The 15,109-nt window shown below is 49.6% G+C and overlaps 1 protein-coding gene across 2 annotated transcripts in view; it reads right to left on the bottom strand.

Annotated features, from left to right (window-relative positions):
- HTT (huntingtin) overlaps positions 1–3,998 on the bottom strand; it is a 155,816-nt gene extending 151,818 nt beyond the window's left edge. For both annotated transcript variants that reach the window (XM_030920084.1, XM_030920090.1), the window contains exon 1: positions 3,609–3,998. In XM_030920084.1, coding sequence (XP_030775944.1) covers positions 3,609–3,841 — 233 coding nt within the window. In that variant the 5' untranslated portion in view covers positions 3,842–3,998. The remainder of the gene's footprint in view (positions 1–3,608) is intronic.
- Between the last annotated feature and the right edge of the window lie 11,111 nt (positions 3,999–15,109).

Raw genomic sequence — 15,109 nt, 5'->3', positions numbered from 1 at the left:
CTCCACTTATTAACATACTGTATATTTTACTTATCTATCTTGCTTATTGTCTATGTCCTTCATTAGAATGAAAGCTTCATGAGGACACAGCTTTGTCTGCTCACTGCTGAGCCGTGCATCTAGAACAGTGCCAGGTACATAGTACATGTTTAGCAAATATTTACTGATGAATGAATAAAGTCAGGGAAACACTAGATAGGAATCTGAAGGAGAATAAGAAAGTGCCAGAAGCAAGTATCAATTGCCTCCTAATTACTGTGAGGACCCTCCCAAGCATGCTAGACTTGCTGAGACTGCGGCCAGCCCCACACGGAACTCCCACATCCTGTATGCTGAGCAGAGCACATAAGTTCATACTTAGACTGAGGCCCTTGCATGGCGTGACACCACGGTTCCACACAAAAGAGCAAGAGCCATAAAAACAGAACAGATACTTTCTAAATTGCTTTAGTCAATCTTACTTTGAGAAGAGGATTTTTTGGCTGAAGCACATGAACAGAAATGCCAAAATCCAAACTTTGTGAGCAGTGTTTGTTACTCAAAATTAGTGAATACCTCCTTTCTCAACAGCAAAATACATACAAATATGACAAATATGCATTTTATTTAAAATAACTATAAATAAACCTAATGCAGTTGATTTCAGAGAATGCTAAGAACCTTTAAAAGTTATTATTCTAGCCAGGGGCAGTGGCTCACACCTGTAATCCCAGCACTTTGGGAGGCCGAGGTGGACGGATTACGAGGTCAGGAGTTCAAGACCAGCCTGGCCAACATGGTGAAACTCCATCTCTACTAAAAATACAAAAATTAGCTGGACATGGTGGTGAGCACCTGTAATCCCAGCTACTTTGGAGGCTGAGGCAAGAGAATCATTTGAACCTGGGAGGTGGAGGTTGCAGTGAGCCAAGATCATACCACCGCACTCCAGCCTGGGTGACAATGTGAGACTACGTCTCAAAAAAAATAAAGAAAAAAAAATTATTGGCCAGGCGCAGTGGCTCACGCCTGTAATCCCAGAACTTTGGGAGGCCGAGGCGGGTGGATCACCTGAGGTCGGGAGTTCGAGACCAGCCTGACCAACATGGAGAAACTCCGTCTCTACTAAAAATACAAAATTAGCTGGGCCTGGTGGCACATGCCTATAATCCCAGCTACTAGGGAGGCTGAGGCAGGAGAATTGCTTGAATCTGGGAGGTAGAGGTTGCGGTGAGCCGAGATCGTGCCATCGCACTCCAGCCTGGGCAACAAGAGTGAAACTCCGCCTCAAAAAAAATAAAAAAAGAAAAGAAATTATTACTGTAAACTACTTTTGTTTTTACAGCATTTTAAATCTATCTTACGATATGCATAGATTATATCTGGCAGGATACATGAGGAACTGTAATAGTGCTTGTTCTTGGGGACAAAGTTAGCTACTCAGATGAAAGGGGTGGAAGGAAGATATTTTAATTATTGCCCTTTTGTAATTATGGAATTTGTGTCATGTCAATGTATTACTTATGCAAAAATAATAATTTTTTTTTTTTTTTGAGACAGAGTCTCGCTCTGTCACCCAGGCTGGAGTGCAGTGGCGCAGTCTCAGCTCACTGCAGCCTCTACCTCCCGGGTTCCAGCGATTTTCCTGCCTCAGCCTCCCAGGCAGCTGGCATTACAGGCACGTGCCACCATGACCAACTAATTTTTGTATTTTTAGTACAGATAGGGTTCCACCATGTTAGCCAGACCGGTCTCGAACTCCTGACCTCAGGTGATTCGTCCGCCTACGCCTCCCAAAGTGCTTGGATTAAAGGCATGAGCCACCTTGCCAGGCCTGATTAAATTTTTAAAATAAGGTAATCATATATTACCTTAAAATAAAGTAATAAAACAAAATCTATCTCCTTTGTAAAGGCAGCAAAGGAAATTTCTTGATACCTATATTTTGAAGATAAGCAAATGCAGGTTCTATCCAATCAGCATAGGAAAGAGACGGCATATTTTCAGAATGATCAAGTGTCTGAAGCAGCCCAGCAGAAAGGTCTTCCTTCCCATCAAGAGCCCAGTTTAGTGTTTACACAAGATACATGCAATGTGTGAACTTCTATGACACCTACCTCCTAGAAAGGCACTACAGTAAATTTCTGGAAGGATGAGAAATTACTTACTGAAGAGATAAGCCAAATTGTTTAAAAATTTCTCTAAATATCCAAAAAGTTTTTCCATCCTTTAGAAGAATTTATTCCTAAATTTTATTCTAACAAATAAGCTAACACTGCTCTCCAAATCCTCCTTTTCTAATTAAACTTTCAAGACAAGGCAAGGATCATAACAGAAACAAAGAACAAGAAATATTACTAAAAATTAATCAGTCTTAATAGAGAGATTCTCATCAAATGCCATCTGATACACATCCAGATCGGAAATAGAACACTGAGAGGTAAGAGAAAGGCCTGAACTGCAGCAGAGTACTTCCTAACTCCTGCTGAACACTCAGCACACACTCCCAAGTCCTGGGGTTCCGCTATATGTTTTAATGGTCTCTCTTTTTCTGTTTCAAAAATTCTCCCCAAGAACAAGCAACAGAGACCTCTAGCTTCCAAAAAGTAACAAGCTGTCAGCAATGAGGCAAACAGAAACCCTTTCACTAGCATATCTGAGATGTCCACGGAGTCTGCAGACTCCCCATATTCTGGCAAGCCTGGCTGCAATACTGGTAAAATGTATACCTCATTCATCCCTCGGCAATTAACCTCCCCCTCAGCAACGTGTTAGTTTTATTCCCAACACAAATAGGCAACAAACTTCAATCAACTCTTCCTAATATTTAAGATAATTTTATTAATACCACGTAAGTTCACCACTTATTTGGCAACCACAACTCATTCAAATGCCTGCACACCAACTTGCGCTTAGATGAGCAGGTCTCTTAGGTGGTGCTTAAAATCGTGTTACTACCACCGCGATCATGAACTACGTGAAACGCCCTGAGAATGTAGGAAGAGCCTCAAATCTCAGGCTGTTTTAAGTGCCACTTGGAAAAGAAATCTCCCATTGGACGCGCCCTCACTCCCCGCCCCCCACCCCAGCCACTCCCGCCGAGGCGTCCTAAAAGCATTATGTCATCCACTGCCCCCACATCTCTCCAGCTCCAAACCCCGCCTCCTCTCGAGGTGTCCCGCGCCCCCAGCCCTCTTCCCTCTCAGACTAGATGAGGGAAGTGGCCCTGAACAAATCTCGGCTCTTCCAAGTTCTCTTCACACCACAGTTAAACCCCCGCCCCAGTTTCTCGCAAATAAAAAGAAGCAAGTTTTCGCCCCAACTCTTCGCATCCTGGGAAGGGAGAGAGGGCTGAGGCCGTGACTCCCCTCGGTGAATTCAAGACAGGTCCCAACGAGGCTCTGCCTCCCCTTGCGGGAGGACAAGACCCAAGTGCGGGACCGGGGCTGAAGTGGGGGAAGGTCTCGCCGCAGGAGGGGGCAGGTGTCCCTCATGGGCTCTGGGTTGCTGGGTCACTGTCGCTGCGGGGCCGGGGTTCGTGTCGCCGGCCCGCAGGCTGCAGGGTTCCGCCATCCCCGCCGTAGGCTGGGACCCGCCGGGACAGGGAGCTGCAGCGGGCCCAAACTCACGGTCGGTGCAGCGGCTCCTCAGCCACAGCCGGGCAGGGTGGCGGCGGGGGCGGCGGCGGGGGTGGCTGCAGCTGAGGCAGCATCTGCTGTGCCTGCGGCGGCTGAGGAAGCTGAGGAGGAGGCGGCGGCGGCGGCGGCGGTGGCGGCGGCTGTTGCTGCTGCTGCTGCTGCTGCTGCTGCTGGAAGGACTTGAGGGACTCGAAGGCCTTCATCAGCTTTTCCAGGGTCGCCATGGCGGTCTCCCGCCCGGCTGGGCAGTCCCCGGAGGCCTCGGGCCGATTCGCAGCGCAGCTCAGCACCGGGGCAATGAATGGGGCTCTGGGCCGCAGGTAAAAGCGGAACCGAAGCGGCCGTCCATCTTGGACCCGTCCCGGCAGCCCCCGCGGCGCCTTGCGTCTCAAAACGCTGCGCCGGCGGAGGCGGGGCCACGCCGGCCAGCATGATTGACAGCCCTAGCCTGCGGACTCTGCCAATGACTGGCCAGGGAGCCAGCCCGTCCCCGCGCCCGCGTGTTCTCCCTCACAGAGCCACCAAGGCCTCTGACAGCGCAGCGCCCCACCTGGGCGAAGGCGCGGGGCTCAACGCAGAGGGGACGGAGCGTGGCGAGACTGTAATGGGGTGGGGCGAACCTGTGAAGGGGCAGGGCGAGGCGGGACGCGGAAGGGACGGGGCGGGACTACATGGTAACGAGGGGCGTGGCGAGGCGGGGGCGGGGCAGAGCAGGCAGAGCGCCTGAGGGGCGAGGCGAGGCTGGGGCGGAGCGGGGCGAGGCTGGGGGCGGGACATTAGGCAGGGCGGCTGAGGGGCGGGGCGGCTGAGGGGCGGAGCGAGGCGGGACGATGAGAGGCGGGGCAGATAGGGGAGGGGGCTGACCGATGACGGGCGGGGCGGCTGGGGGCGGGGCGGGAAGGTGAGAGGTGGGGCGCAGAGGGCGGGGCCAGGAAGGGGTGGGGTGCAGAGGGGGCGGGGTGAGGGAGGAGCGGGGCCAGGACGCGGGGCGCGGGGCGCGGGGCGCGGGGCGCCGGCCGTAGCGGAATGGAACCCTCGCAGACGTCTGGAGCTGGGCTAGAGCCGGCCGTGGGCTCTGAGCCGAGGTGGCCTCGGGGCTTGCCCGCCCGCCACACTGGCCCGCGGCCAGAGCCGGGCTCACCTGGACAGCCCTGCGGGGAGCCTGCTGGGGACTCCCTGCACGGGGAGAGGGTGGGCGAGCCCCTGCGCAGAGCGCAGAGAATGCGCCTGGTCGGTGCGACCTGAGGACCCCAAGTGTGACCCTCCCCACCCCCCAGTGAGCTGGAGCGGCCCCTGCAGGGCGGGGCCCACAGGCCTGGCACCCCCCCATCGGTCCCAGCACAGCGCCCCGGAAGGGAGGTGAGGGTCTGAGGCAGGCCCGGGTGGTCAGCGCCTGCTGCCCACAGAGGCACTGTGATTAGTGCAGCGAGAAGCAGCTATGGCCACAAGACGCCTCCCACAGGAATGAGTTACGACCTGGGGGCGTTTCTGTATGGGAAAGCACCCCTACTCTGACCTTCCGGCAGGACCCCCAAGGGGCGCCATTCAGCGGCAGCTCAGCAGAGGTCTGTGGGGCACCCCCTTGCGCCTGGGACACAGGCCGGCGCAGGCAGGGTCCTGGTCTCCAGAGCCTCCCGCCTTTTGGGTGCTAGAGCGGCAAACAGAGGGCAGCTGTCCAGCCTGCCCATTAGGGAGTAGGGTTGACCTCAGAGACAACCGCCCAGCCCAGGAGTGGTGCAGGCAGAGAGAAGCCCACTAAAGCCTACTCTAGCCAGGCCATACCTGCAACCCAGAGTCCCCTGCTCTGTGGCCACAAGCAGCACCTCCACCTTGTCTCAGAGCCTGTCCCAAAGTGAAACCCAGCATTATCTCCCTCCCTTCTCTTGAGAAGGACAGCAGAGAAATAGCCGTTAGTTCCCAGTTCTTGGGAGGCTGATGTAGGAGGATCACCTGAAGCCAGGAATTTGTGGCTGCAAGTGAGCTATGTTTGCACCACTGCACTCCAGCTTGGGCGATAGAGCAACACTGTCTTTAAAAAAATTAAGTTCCAGCTGGGTGTGGTGGCTCACGCCTGTAATCCCAGCACTTTGGGAGGCCAAGGCAGGCAGATCACCAGAGGTAAGGAGTTCGAGACCAGCCTGGCCAACATGGCGAAACCTTGTCTCTACTAAAAATACAAAAATTAGCCCGGTGTAGTGGTGCGTGCCTGTAGTCCCAGCTACTCTGGAGGCTGAGGCAGGAGAATTGCTTGAACCCGGGAGGTGGAGGTTGCAGTGAGCAGAGATCATGCCATTGCACTCCAGCCTGGGCAACAAGAGTGAGACTCTGTCTCAAAAATAAATAAATAAATAAAGTTCCCAGTTCTCTGCTGTTAATAAGGGCCTTTGTCCACTCTACTGGGCCTCAAGGCTGTTAGTTACCTCAGTGGGTAAGATGGCCCAAGCACCCCTCACCTCGTGGTATTGACACCCTTGTATGACCCCTCCCCGTGAGTGCAGGCTGTACCTGGTGGCCTGCTTCTAACCAATGTAACAGGGCAAAGGTGATGGAATGTCACTTCATGACTAGATCACAAAAAGGTATGACTTCAGTCTCCCTGGTGCTATCTGTTGCCTTCTTGGCATGGACGCTCTGATTAAGTCAGCTGCCATGTTGGAGAGGCCCACATGGCAAGGACGTAAAGGCGGCTTCTGGCCAACAGGCAGTGAGAACTGAGGCTCTCAGTGGAGCAGGCCACGAGGAACTTGATCCTGCCAACGCCAGGTGAGATTGGAAGTGGACCCTGGCTGAGCTCTCGTGGGAAGCAGCTGGTATTTGACTGAACCCTGGCGAGAAGCAGAGCTGCTTAAGCTGGGTCCAGATTCCTGACCCACAGAACTTTGTGACTATACATATGGCTCTACGTGTAACTACATATAACTATATGACTAGATGTGTGCTGCCAAGCCACCGTGCTGGGGCGATTTGTCCCAGCAGCAGATGAGTGTATTCATTTGCTTGGGCTGCCATAACAAAGTACCACGGACCAGGCAGCTTAAACAACAGAAATATATCTTCTCATGGTCCTGGAGGCTAGAAGTCCAAGATGAAGGTGTTGACAAGGTTGGTTTCTCCTGAGCTCTCCTGAGCCCTCCTGAGCCCTGTCCTTGACTTGCAGACAGCCGCCTTCTCCCGGTGTCCTCACGTGGCCGTCCCTCCATGCATGTCCGTGTCTTAATCTCTTCTTGTAAGACATCAGTCAGATTGGATTATGGCCCACCCTAATGATCTCATTTTAGCCTCCTTACCTCCTTAAAGAAACTATCTCCAAATACAGTCCCATTTTGAGGTTCTGGGGGTTAGGACTTCAACCTGAATGACGGACACAGTTCATCCCATAACAATAAGTAATAGAGTTGCACCCTAACAGTTACTCTGGCCTTCTTTAAAGACCTTTTTATCTGAGCAGTTTGCCTCTTAGCTAGTGTACAACAGTCCCTGTCTTTCCTTCAGCTAGCCATGGCCATATAACCAAATAAGTGCTAGGAGATGCAAGCAGAAGTCATTAGTAGTATTTCTAGAAAGGAAGTACATAAAATGAAGGGATGCACCTACCTTTTTCCTGTTCCCTGGAATGGGATGTGTTGGCTGGGACACAAGCAGCCATTTTGGATCATAAGCATAAAAGCACATCCTGGGGTGATGAGAGCTGGAAGGAGGGGGCCCAGATGACTGTGTGCAGCTGTCATTCCAACCTGGCCGGGAATTCTTTCATCTGAGAGAAATACACTTCTGTTCTGTCTGAGCTGCTGTGACTCCAGGTCATTCTGTTATGCTCCTAAACCAAATTATTTCAACCCGTCCAGGGAGGTGATGGGTCATCAGGACTTTACATGGCCACAAGAAATCACAACTCCTTCAGCCACGGCTGAAAAATCATCATCTGCCTAGAACTGACTATCATCCTGACAGGAAATCTAATGTGAAAGACTTACCGAAAGGGACTGTCAAGACACAGGTTTTTAAAGTTCACAGAAAAGTTTGGCATCATCTAAAAAGAGTGATTAAAGATCAACACTGGGCAGTCTGGCGTGCTGTCTCCAAAGCCTAAAAATGGGCACAGTGCCTGAACAGCGAAAACGCTTCCCGTAATTTATCCTATGCAAACAGGCGTATGTGATCAATGATTTATTATAGCAACACTTAGGACAAAAGATGGAAAAAAGATAGATGCTGGGCAGAAGGAGCTGAGTTAAATGAATCCCGACATAGCCACAGGCAGTCATTAGAATCCTGTTCCAGATGAGCACTTGTGACACAGGGAAAGGCTTACAACATGTTAGCCGATTACACACTATGTACAGCCTGATAACCTCCCCTTCTAAAGAAAAAACAGCATATACATACATAGAAAAGAGATGAAGGCCAGGCGCAGTGGCTCGCGCCTGTAATCCAAGCACTTTGGGATGCCGAGGTGGGCTGATCACCTGAGGTCAGGAGTTCGAGTCCGCCTGACCAACAAGGTGAAACCCCGTCTCTACTAAAAATACAAAAATTAGCCGGGCATGGTGGCAGGGGCCTGTAATCCCAGCTACTCAAGAGGCTGCGGCAGGAGAATCACTTGAACCCAGGAGGTGGAGGTTGCAGTGAGCTGAGATCGAGCCGCTGCACTCTAGCCTGGGCAACAGATCGAGAGACTCTATCTTAAAAAAAAGAGAGAGAGAGAGAAATAAGGTTCCTAGTCACCAAGTCATAGCAGTGACTCTCTCTGGGCAGTGGAATTGAGGGCAGTTTATATCTTAATCTTTATGCTTTTCCATATTTTTCAAATTTTCAGCAATGAACATGAACTACTCAGGGGGAAGATTGTGAAATAAAAGAATCTCAGGGCTGGGCGCGGTGGCTCAAGCCTGTAATCCCAGCACTTTGGGAGGCCGAGGCGGGCGGATCATGAGGTCAGGAGATCGAGACCATCCCGGCTAACATGGTGCAACCCCGTCTCTACTGAAAATACAAAAAAAAAAAAAAAAAATTAACTGGGCATGGTGGCAGGCGCCTGTAGTCCCAGCTACTTAGGAGGCTGAAGCAGGAGAATGGCGTGAACCCAGGAGGCAGAGCTTGCAGTGAGCCGAGATCGGGCTACTGCACTCCAGCCTGGATGACAGAGAATCTCACTGGGCGGGGAGCTAAGCATAACACCCGGTAACACCTGGTAACATGTCTGCGCCTGTCCTGCCAAGGAGAGAAGGCGCTGAAGCAGCCAGACGGGGTGCACACCAGCCTGGGCAGGGGGCAGCAAGCGGGGGCAGCCCCAACTCCAGACCAGGTGAGATGCACGCGGGGTGGGACTGGAAAAGAAGGAAACCCTGACGCAGACCCCGGGGGTAAAGGAGGAGCAGCCGAGCAACTGGAGAGCAGAGGGGGCTCCTTGGTGGCCCCCAGCCCCACCCCTGAGAGGGCTGAGAGAGGAGCGGGTGTGAGGGCAAAGCAGGCAAGAACCTTCCAGAGAAGGAAGCCAGGAGCTGGTAAAGAGCACCGGCCCAGCTGCAGACAGAAACCTTTCTGGTCTCATACGATGGCTGAAGCGCAGGACAGCGGAGGGGGCGCGTCCTCCTTCATCTTTCCTGTTTCCTTAGGTTCTAGGTGCACCGCTAGTAAGGAGCTTCTTATGTGGGGTCTTTGTCTGACAACCCTTGTTTTTTCACTGGAACATTTCCTTCATTAATATTAACTGTAATCATTGATATCCATGAGGTCAGTCTTTCTATATATCCTACCAACTCCGTACCTGGGTTTTGGTTGATTTAAGTTTGATTTTATTTTTGAACCTCTGTTAGTTTGAAAGTGATCACTGTTGACCAGGCGCGATGGCTCACACCTGTAATCCCAGCTCTTTGAGAGGCAGAGGCAGGCAGATCACCTGAGGTCAGGAGTTCAAGACCAGCCTGGCCAACACGGTGAAACCCCATATCTACTAAACATTAAAAAAAAATTTAGCCAGGTGTGGTGGCAGGTGCCTGTGATCCCACCTACTCTGGAGGCCTAGGTGGGAGGATGGCCTGAACCCAGGAGGCGGAGGTTGCAGTGAGCCAATATCACACCACAACACTCCAGCCTGGGTGACAGAGTGAGACTCCATCTCAAAAAAAAATAAAAAGTCATACATTGTTGCCTCTTCTCTTCATGGCCACCATAGAAATTACAACGTTCATCCTCCAGGTATCAAAATCTAATATAGATCTATTCTCTCCTTGATCATGCAGGGAGCTTACAACATTTAAATGCTATTTTTGGTTTCTCCCAGTTTGGAGGGTATTATTGCCGTGGGTTTTAATTCCATGTAAAGACACACACAGGCCAGGCGCAGTGGCTCACGCCTGTAATCCTGGCACTTTGGGAGGCCCAGGCAGGTGGATCACCTGAGGTCAGGTGTTCAAGACCAGCCTGGCCAACATGGAGAAATCCCGTCTTTACTAAAAATACAAGAATTAGCCAGGCATTGTGGCAGGCACCTGTAATCTCAGCTACTCAGAAGGCTGAGGCAGGAGAATTGATCCCAAGGGGCAGAGGTTGCAGTGAACCGAGATCGTGCCACTTCACTCTAGTGTGGGCGACAGAGTGAGGGTCCATCTCGAAAAAATATAAAAATAAAAAAACCACACACATACATGTCACAAAAGATATAGACACAACAGTTGTAGAGAAGTCAGCTTTTGTTTAAATTGGGCCCCGTATTTTCCATTTTTATCACTCTCCATTTCTTTCCTGAATCTCTGACCTTACTCTGGGGTCATTATCTTCTGCCTGGAAAGCATCCTTTAGAATTCCTCTGACAGTGGGTCTTCTATTGCAGAAATCTTTCCAATTCAATCAGAAAGTGTTTTTATTTTGCCTTCCTTCTTCATGGATTTTGGTGGGTATCGAATCAAAGGCGGCAGTTGCTTTCTTTCAAGAGCTTGAAACTTCGTCGCTGTCTACCACTTTTTTTTTTTTTTCCTGAAATGGAGTCTCGCTCTGTTGTCCAGGCTGGAGTGCAGTGGTGCGATCTCGGCTCACTGCAACCTCCCCCTCCCAGGTTCACGCCATTCTCCCGCCTCAGCCTCCCGAGTAGCTGGGACTATAGGTGCCCGCCACCACGCCCTACTAATTTTTTTATTTTTAGTAGACACGGGGTTTCACCATGTTAGCCAGGGTGGTCTCAATCTCCTGACCTTGTGATCCACCCATCTTGGCCTCCCAAAGTGCTGGGATTACAGGTGTGAGCCACCGCACCAGGCCTGTCTTCCACTTTTCATTCTTGTTGTGGAGACATCAGCTGTCAATTTCATGGCTGCTGCTTTGAAACTAATGTGCCTTTTTTTTTTTCATCTGGCTGCTTTTAAGATTTTCTCTGTCTTTGGTTTTCTGTAGTTTTGCAGTGATATGTCTGGGGGTGTAAGGAGAGACAAATCTGCTTGTTGGCCGGATGGCCCTGGAGGTCCCCTTTGGTAACCTAGCAACAGGCTGGCTCAGTAGGAAGGCTCAAAGCCTTACCGATACCAGTTCCTGAAGTTCTGGAACACAGATCTCCCTTGGTGAAAGATTTCTAAGGTCACGATGTTCTTTTCACCAGCAAAGACATTCCCCACAGCCTGAAATCTCCCACTGCTACGCGTTTGGCTAGGCGCTCCCGGAATCTCCCACTGCTACGCGATTGGCTAGGCGCTCCCGGTTTCCTTCCAATTTCCCTACAAATACCCAGAATGACAAGAAGCCAGATCCCTCTGCTAGTGAACTCCCTATGGTGTGACCGGCTGTCCCTGGCCCTGGGAATGATGAGAACTTGGGAGAGAGGTGCCTCCTTCTGAAAACCCTCTGCCTCTGAGTGTCCCCATTCAATGCATCTTATGCCAGTCCTGTGTATTGTTGATGGTGTTTGTCATTATCTGGACTTGCTTTAACAGTATGGATTTCTTTTTGTCTCCTTGGAATTCATTGGGCTTTGAATTTGCGCACTGATGGCTTTCATCAGTTTCGAAGCCTGTCAGTCACTGTCCTTGAAACATGGCTTCTGTTCTCCTTCTCTCCCTCCCTGGTACTCCAAATAAATGTATATTAGATCCTCTTCTAATACACATATATTAGAAAGGATATATCTCATATCCTTTCTTCTGCATTTTCCATTCTTTTGCCTCTCAATGCTTTATTCTGGATAGTGTCATCTGACTTACTTCCTAGTTCTCTCTGACTGTTTCTATTCTGCTGTTAAACCGTTGCTTTGGCCGGGCGCGGTGGCTCAAGCCTGTAATCCCAGCACTTTGGGAGGCCGAGACGGGCGGATCACGAGGTCAGGAGATCGAGACCATCCTGGCTAATACGGTGAAACCCCGTCTCTACTTAAAAAAAAAATACAAAAAAACTAGCCGGGCGACGAGGCGGGCGCCTGTAGTCCCAGCTACTCGGGAGGCTGAGGCAGGAGAATGGCGTAAACCCGGGAGGCGGAGCTTGCAGTGAGCTGAGATCCGGCCACTGCACTCCAGCCTGGGTGGCAGAGCAAGACTCCGTCTCAAAAAAAAAAAAAAAAAAAACCGTTGCTTTACCATTAAGTTCTGGAATTCTCCAGTTTTCAGGACCGTAATTTATACTGACTCTTAAGTATGCTGTTGTCACATTTTATAGTTTCTGGTTTCCTGCCAACACTTTCAAGTTTTGCAAATTTCCTCTTTGAACATGGGAAGCATAGCTGTTTAAGTGTCTGTATCTCATATCTCCGTTATCTAGACACTAGATAGATTCTAGGCCTCTGAGGGTATGCTTCTCGTGCCTGAAGTTTCTGCAAATTCCCCTCCATTGGGCCTCATATCACATTCCTGGTAATTTGCGTTTGTGTACTGGACATTGTACTTGAAATTTATTAGAGAGTAATATGAAGCTTAAGGTATATCTTCTTCCAGAGAGGATTTGTGTTTGCAATGCCGGGCCCCTGGGGACACTAGAAGTCCTAGGCCATCTTAATCCAAGTTCCAGCTTTGAGGAACTGGATGTGGTTGATATGAAGGGATTGGTATGGTACCAGAGGACCATCCATATTTCAGAGCTGGTTTACTTTCAAGTCATCCTTCTTCTTGAGTGGGGTGGACCCCAAAGTGGACCCCAAAGTGGAAAGTGAATTGCCTGCGACCCCAAACTTGGCATGTGCTAGATTTCATTTTTAGTCCCCTATGCTCTGGAGGCTTAGCTCAGATAGGGCACAGTGACTCGTGCCTATAATCCTAGCATTTTGGGACGCCGAGGCAGACGGATCATGACATCAAGAGATTGAGACCATCCTGGGCAACATGGTGAAACCCCATCCCTACTAAAAATACAAAAATTAGCCAGGTATAGTGGCGGGAGCCTGTAATCCCAGCTACTTGGGAGGCTGAGGCAGGAGAATCCCTTGAACCAAGGAGGCAGAGGTTGCAGAAAGCCAAGATCGCAGCACTGTACTCCAGCCTGGCAACAGAGTGAGACTCCATCTCAAAAAAAGAGAAGGCTTAGCTCAGCCTTCCAGGTATCTTGTCCAGATCAGCAAATACCCCCAAAGCAGAAGCCACCCTGGTGTTTGGCCCCTCTCTCTGCGTTCTCACCCTCTTCTGGCTTTCAGCCCCAAAAGCTGCTTACTCTGTTAATGTTTATGTTTGTCTGGCTTTATTCATTATGCTCATCAGGACGATAGAAACGGATTCTATAGTCCCTCATCAATGTACATAGAAGTTCCTCCTAAAAATAAAGATGATCCCCAACTTAGGATGGTTCAACTAAAATTTTTTGACTTGATGATGGTGCAAAAGCAATACACATTCAATGGAAACCATACTTCACATTTTCAACTTTGATCTTTTCCCAGGCGAGTGACGTGCTGTACAATACTGTCTTGTGAAGCTGGGAAGCTCCCAGGCAGCCACGCAGTCACAAGGGCAAACAACAGATGCTCTGCAGTAGACTGTGCTGCTGTATGATTTTGCCAATTGTAGGCTGACGTCAGTGTCTGAGCATAGCTAAGGTAGGCTAGGCTCAGCTGTGATGTTTGGTAGGTTAGGTGTATTAAATGCATTTTTTACTTATATTTTCAACTTACTATGGATTTATCTAGAGGTAACCCCATAGTAAGTCAAGAAGCATCACTACTAAGGATAATGTTGAAAGTAGTTGGGCTGGCGCAGTGGCTCACGCCTGTAATCCCAGCACTTTGGGAGACTGAGGCAGGCAGATCACCTGAGGTTGGGAGTTCGAGACCAGCCTGACCAATATGGTGAAACCTCATCTCTACTAAAATACAAAACAATTAGCCAGGCATGGTAGTGCGTGCCTGTAGTACCAGCTACTCAGGAGGCTGAGGCAGGAGAGTCGCTTGAACCTAGGAGGCAGAGGGGGCAGTGAGCCGACATTGTGCCACTGCACTCCAGCCTGGCAACAGAGCAAGACTCTGTCTCAAAAAAGAAATTCAGAAGGAAAGAAGGAAGGAAGGAAGGGAGGGAGGGAGGGAGGAGAGAGAGAAAGAGGTTATCCTCTTATTCCTAATTTTAACATTATTCCCTCCAGTGTGTGCCCTTATCGGGCAAAATGATGCCTTCTGGGCTGACAAATGTATGTTATCATGCTAAAGAAGGAGTAACTAATTTATTTTATTGACTGCATAAAAAGTGGGTGTTGAATTTGGTCAAATGCCTTTACAGCATCTATGAAAATGATCTACTTTTTCTTTGGGTCTATTCACATGATCTATTATATTGTGTTACTGAATTTCCTTGTATTGAACCATCCATGCATTACTGAAATAAACCCCACTATGTTACGATGTGATATTTTTGATGTGTTGTTGGGTTCTGTTTGGTAATATTTTATTAAGGCTTTTTAATGAATTAATATTCATTTATGAATTAATATTCATAAAAGAGATTGGTATGAAGTTTTGTATAAGGTCTTTGTAAGATTTTGATATCAATTTATACTTGCTTTATAAAAAGAATTGGGAAGTTTTGTTTTTCTAGAGTCTGGAATATTTCAAGCTCATTCAAACTTTTATTTGCTCTTTAAGGTGTGCTAACATTCCCATGTAAAATCGTTTGAGCCTGGTGTTTTTTTGAAGGGTAGCACTTTGACAACTTTACTTCTTCTCTTTTTTTTTTTTTTTTTTTTTGAGATGGAGTCTCACTCTGTCGCCCGGGCTGGAGTGCAGTGGCCGGATCTCAGCTCACTGCAAGCTCTGCCTTCCGGGTTCACGCCATTCTCCTGCCTCAGCCTCCCCAGTAGCTGGGACTACAGGCGCCCGCCACCTCGCCCGGCTAGTTTTTTTTTTTTTTTTTTTGTATTTTTTAGTAGAGACGGGGTTTCACCGTGTTAGCCAGGATGGTCTCGATCTGCTGACCTCGTGATCCGCTCGTCTCGGCCTCCCAAAGTGCTGGGATTACAGGCTTGAGCCACCGCGCCCGGCCACTTCTTCTCTTGAAAATAGCCTATTTAGGCTTCTATTTTACTTGTGGTTAGTTTTG

Source organism: Rhinopithecus roxellana, chromosome 2 (genome assembly GCF_007565055.1).
Source record: "Rhinopithecus roxellana isolate Shanxi Qingling chromosome 2, ASM756505v1, whole genome shotgun sequence".
Lineage (NCBI taxonomy): Eukaryota > Metazoa > Chordata > Mammalia > Primates > Cercopithecidae > Rhinopithecus > Rhinopithecus roxellana.
The sequence above is the reverse complement of the archived record's forward strand: the minus strand, read 5'-3'. Positions and strand labels throughout refer to the sequence as shown.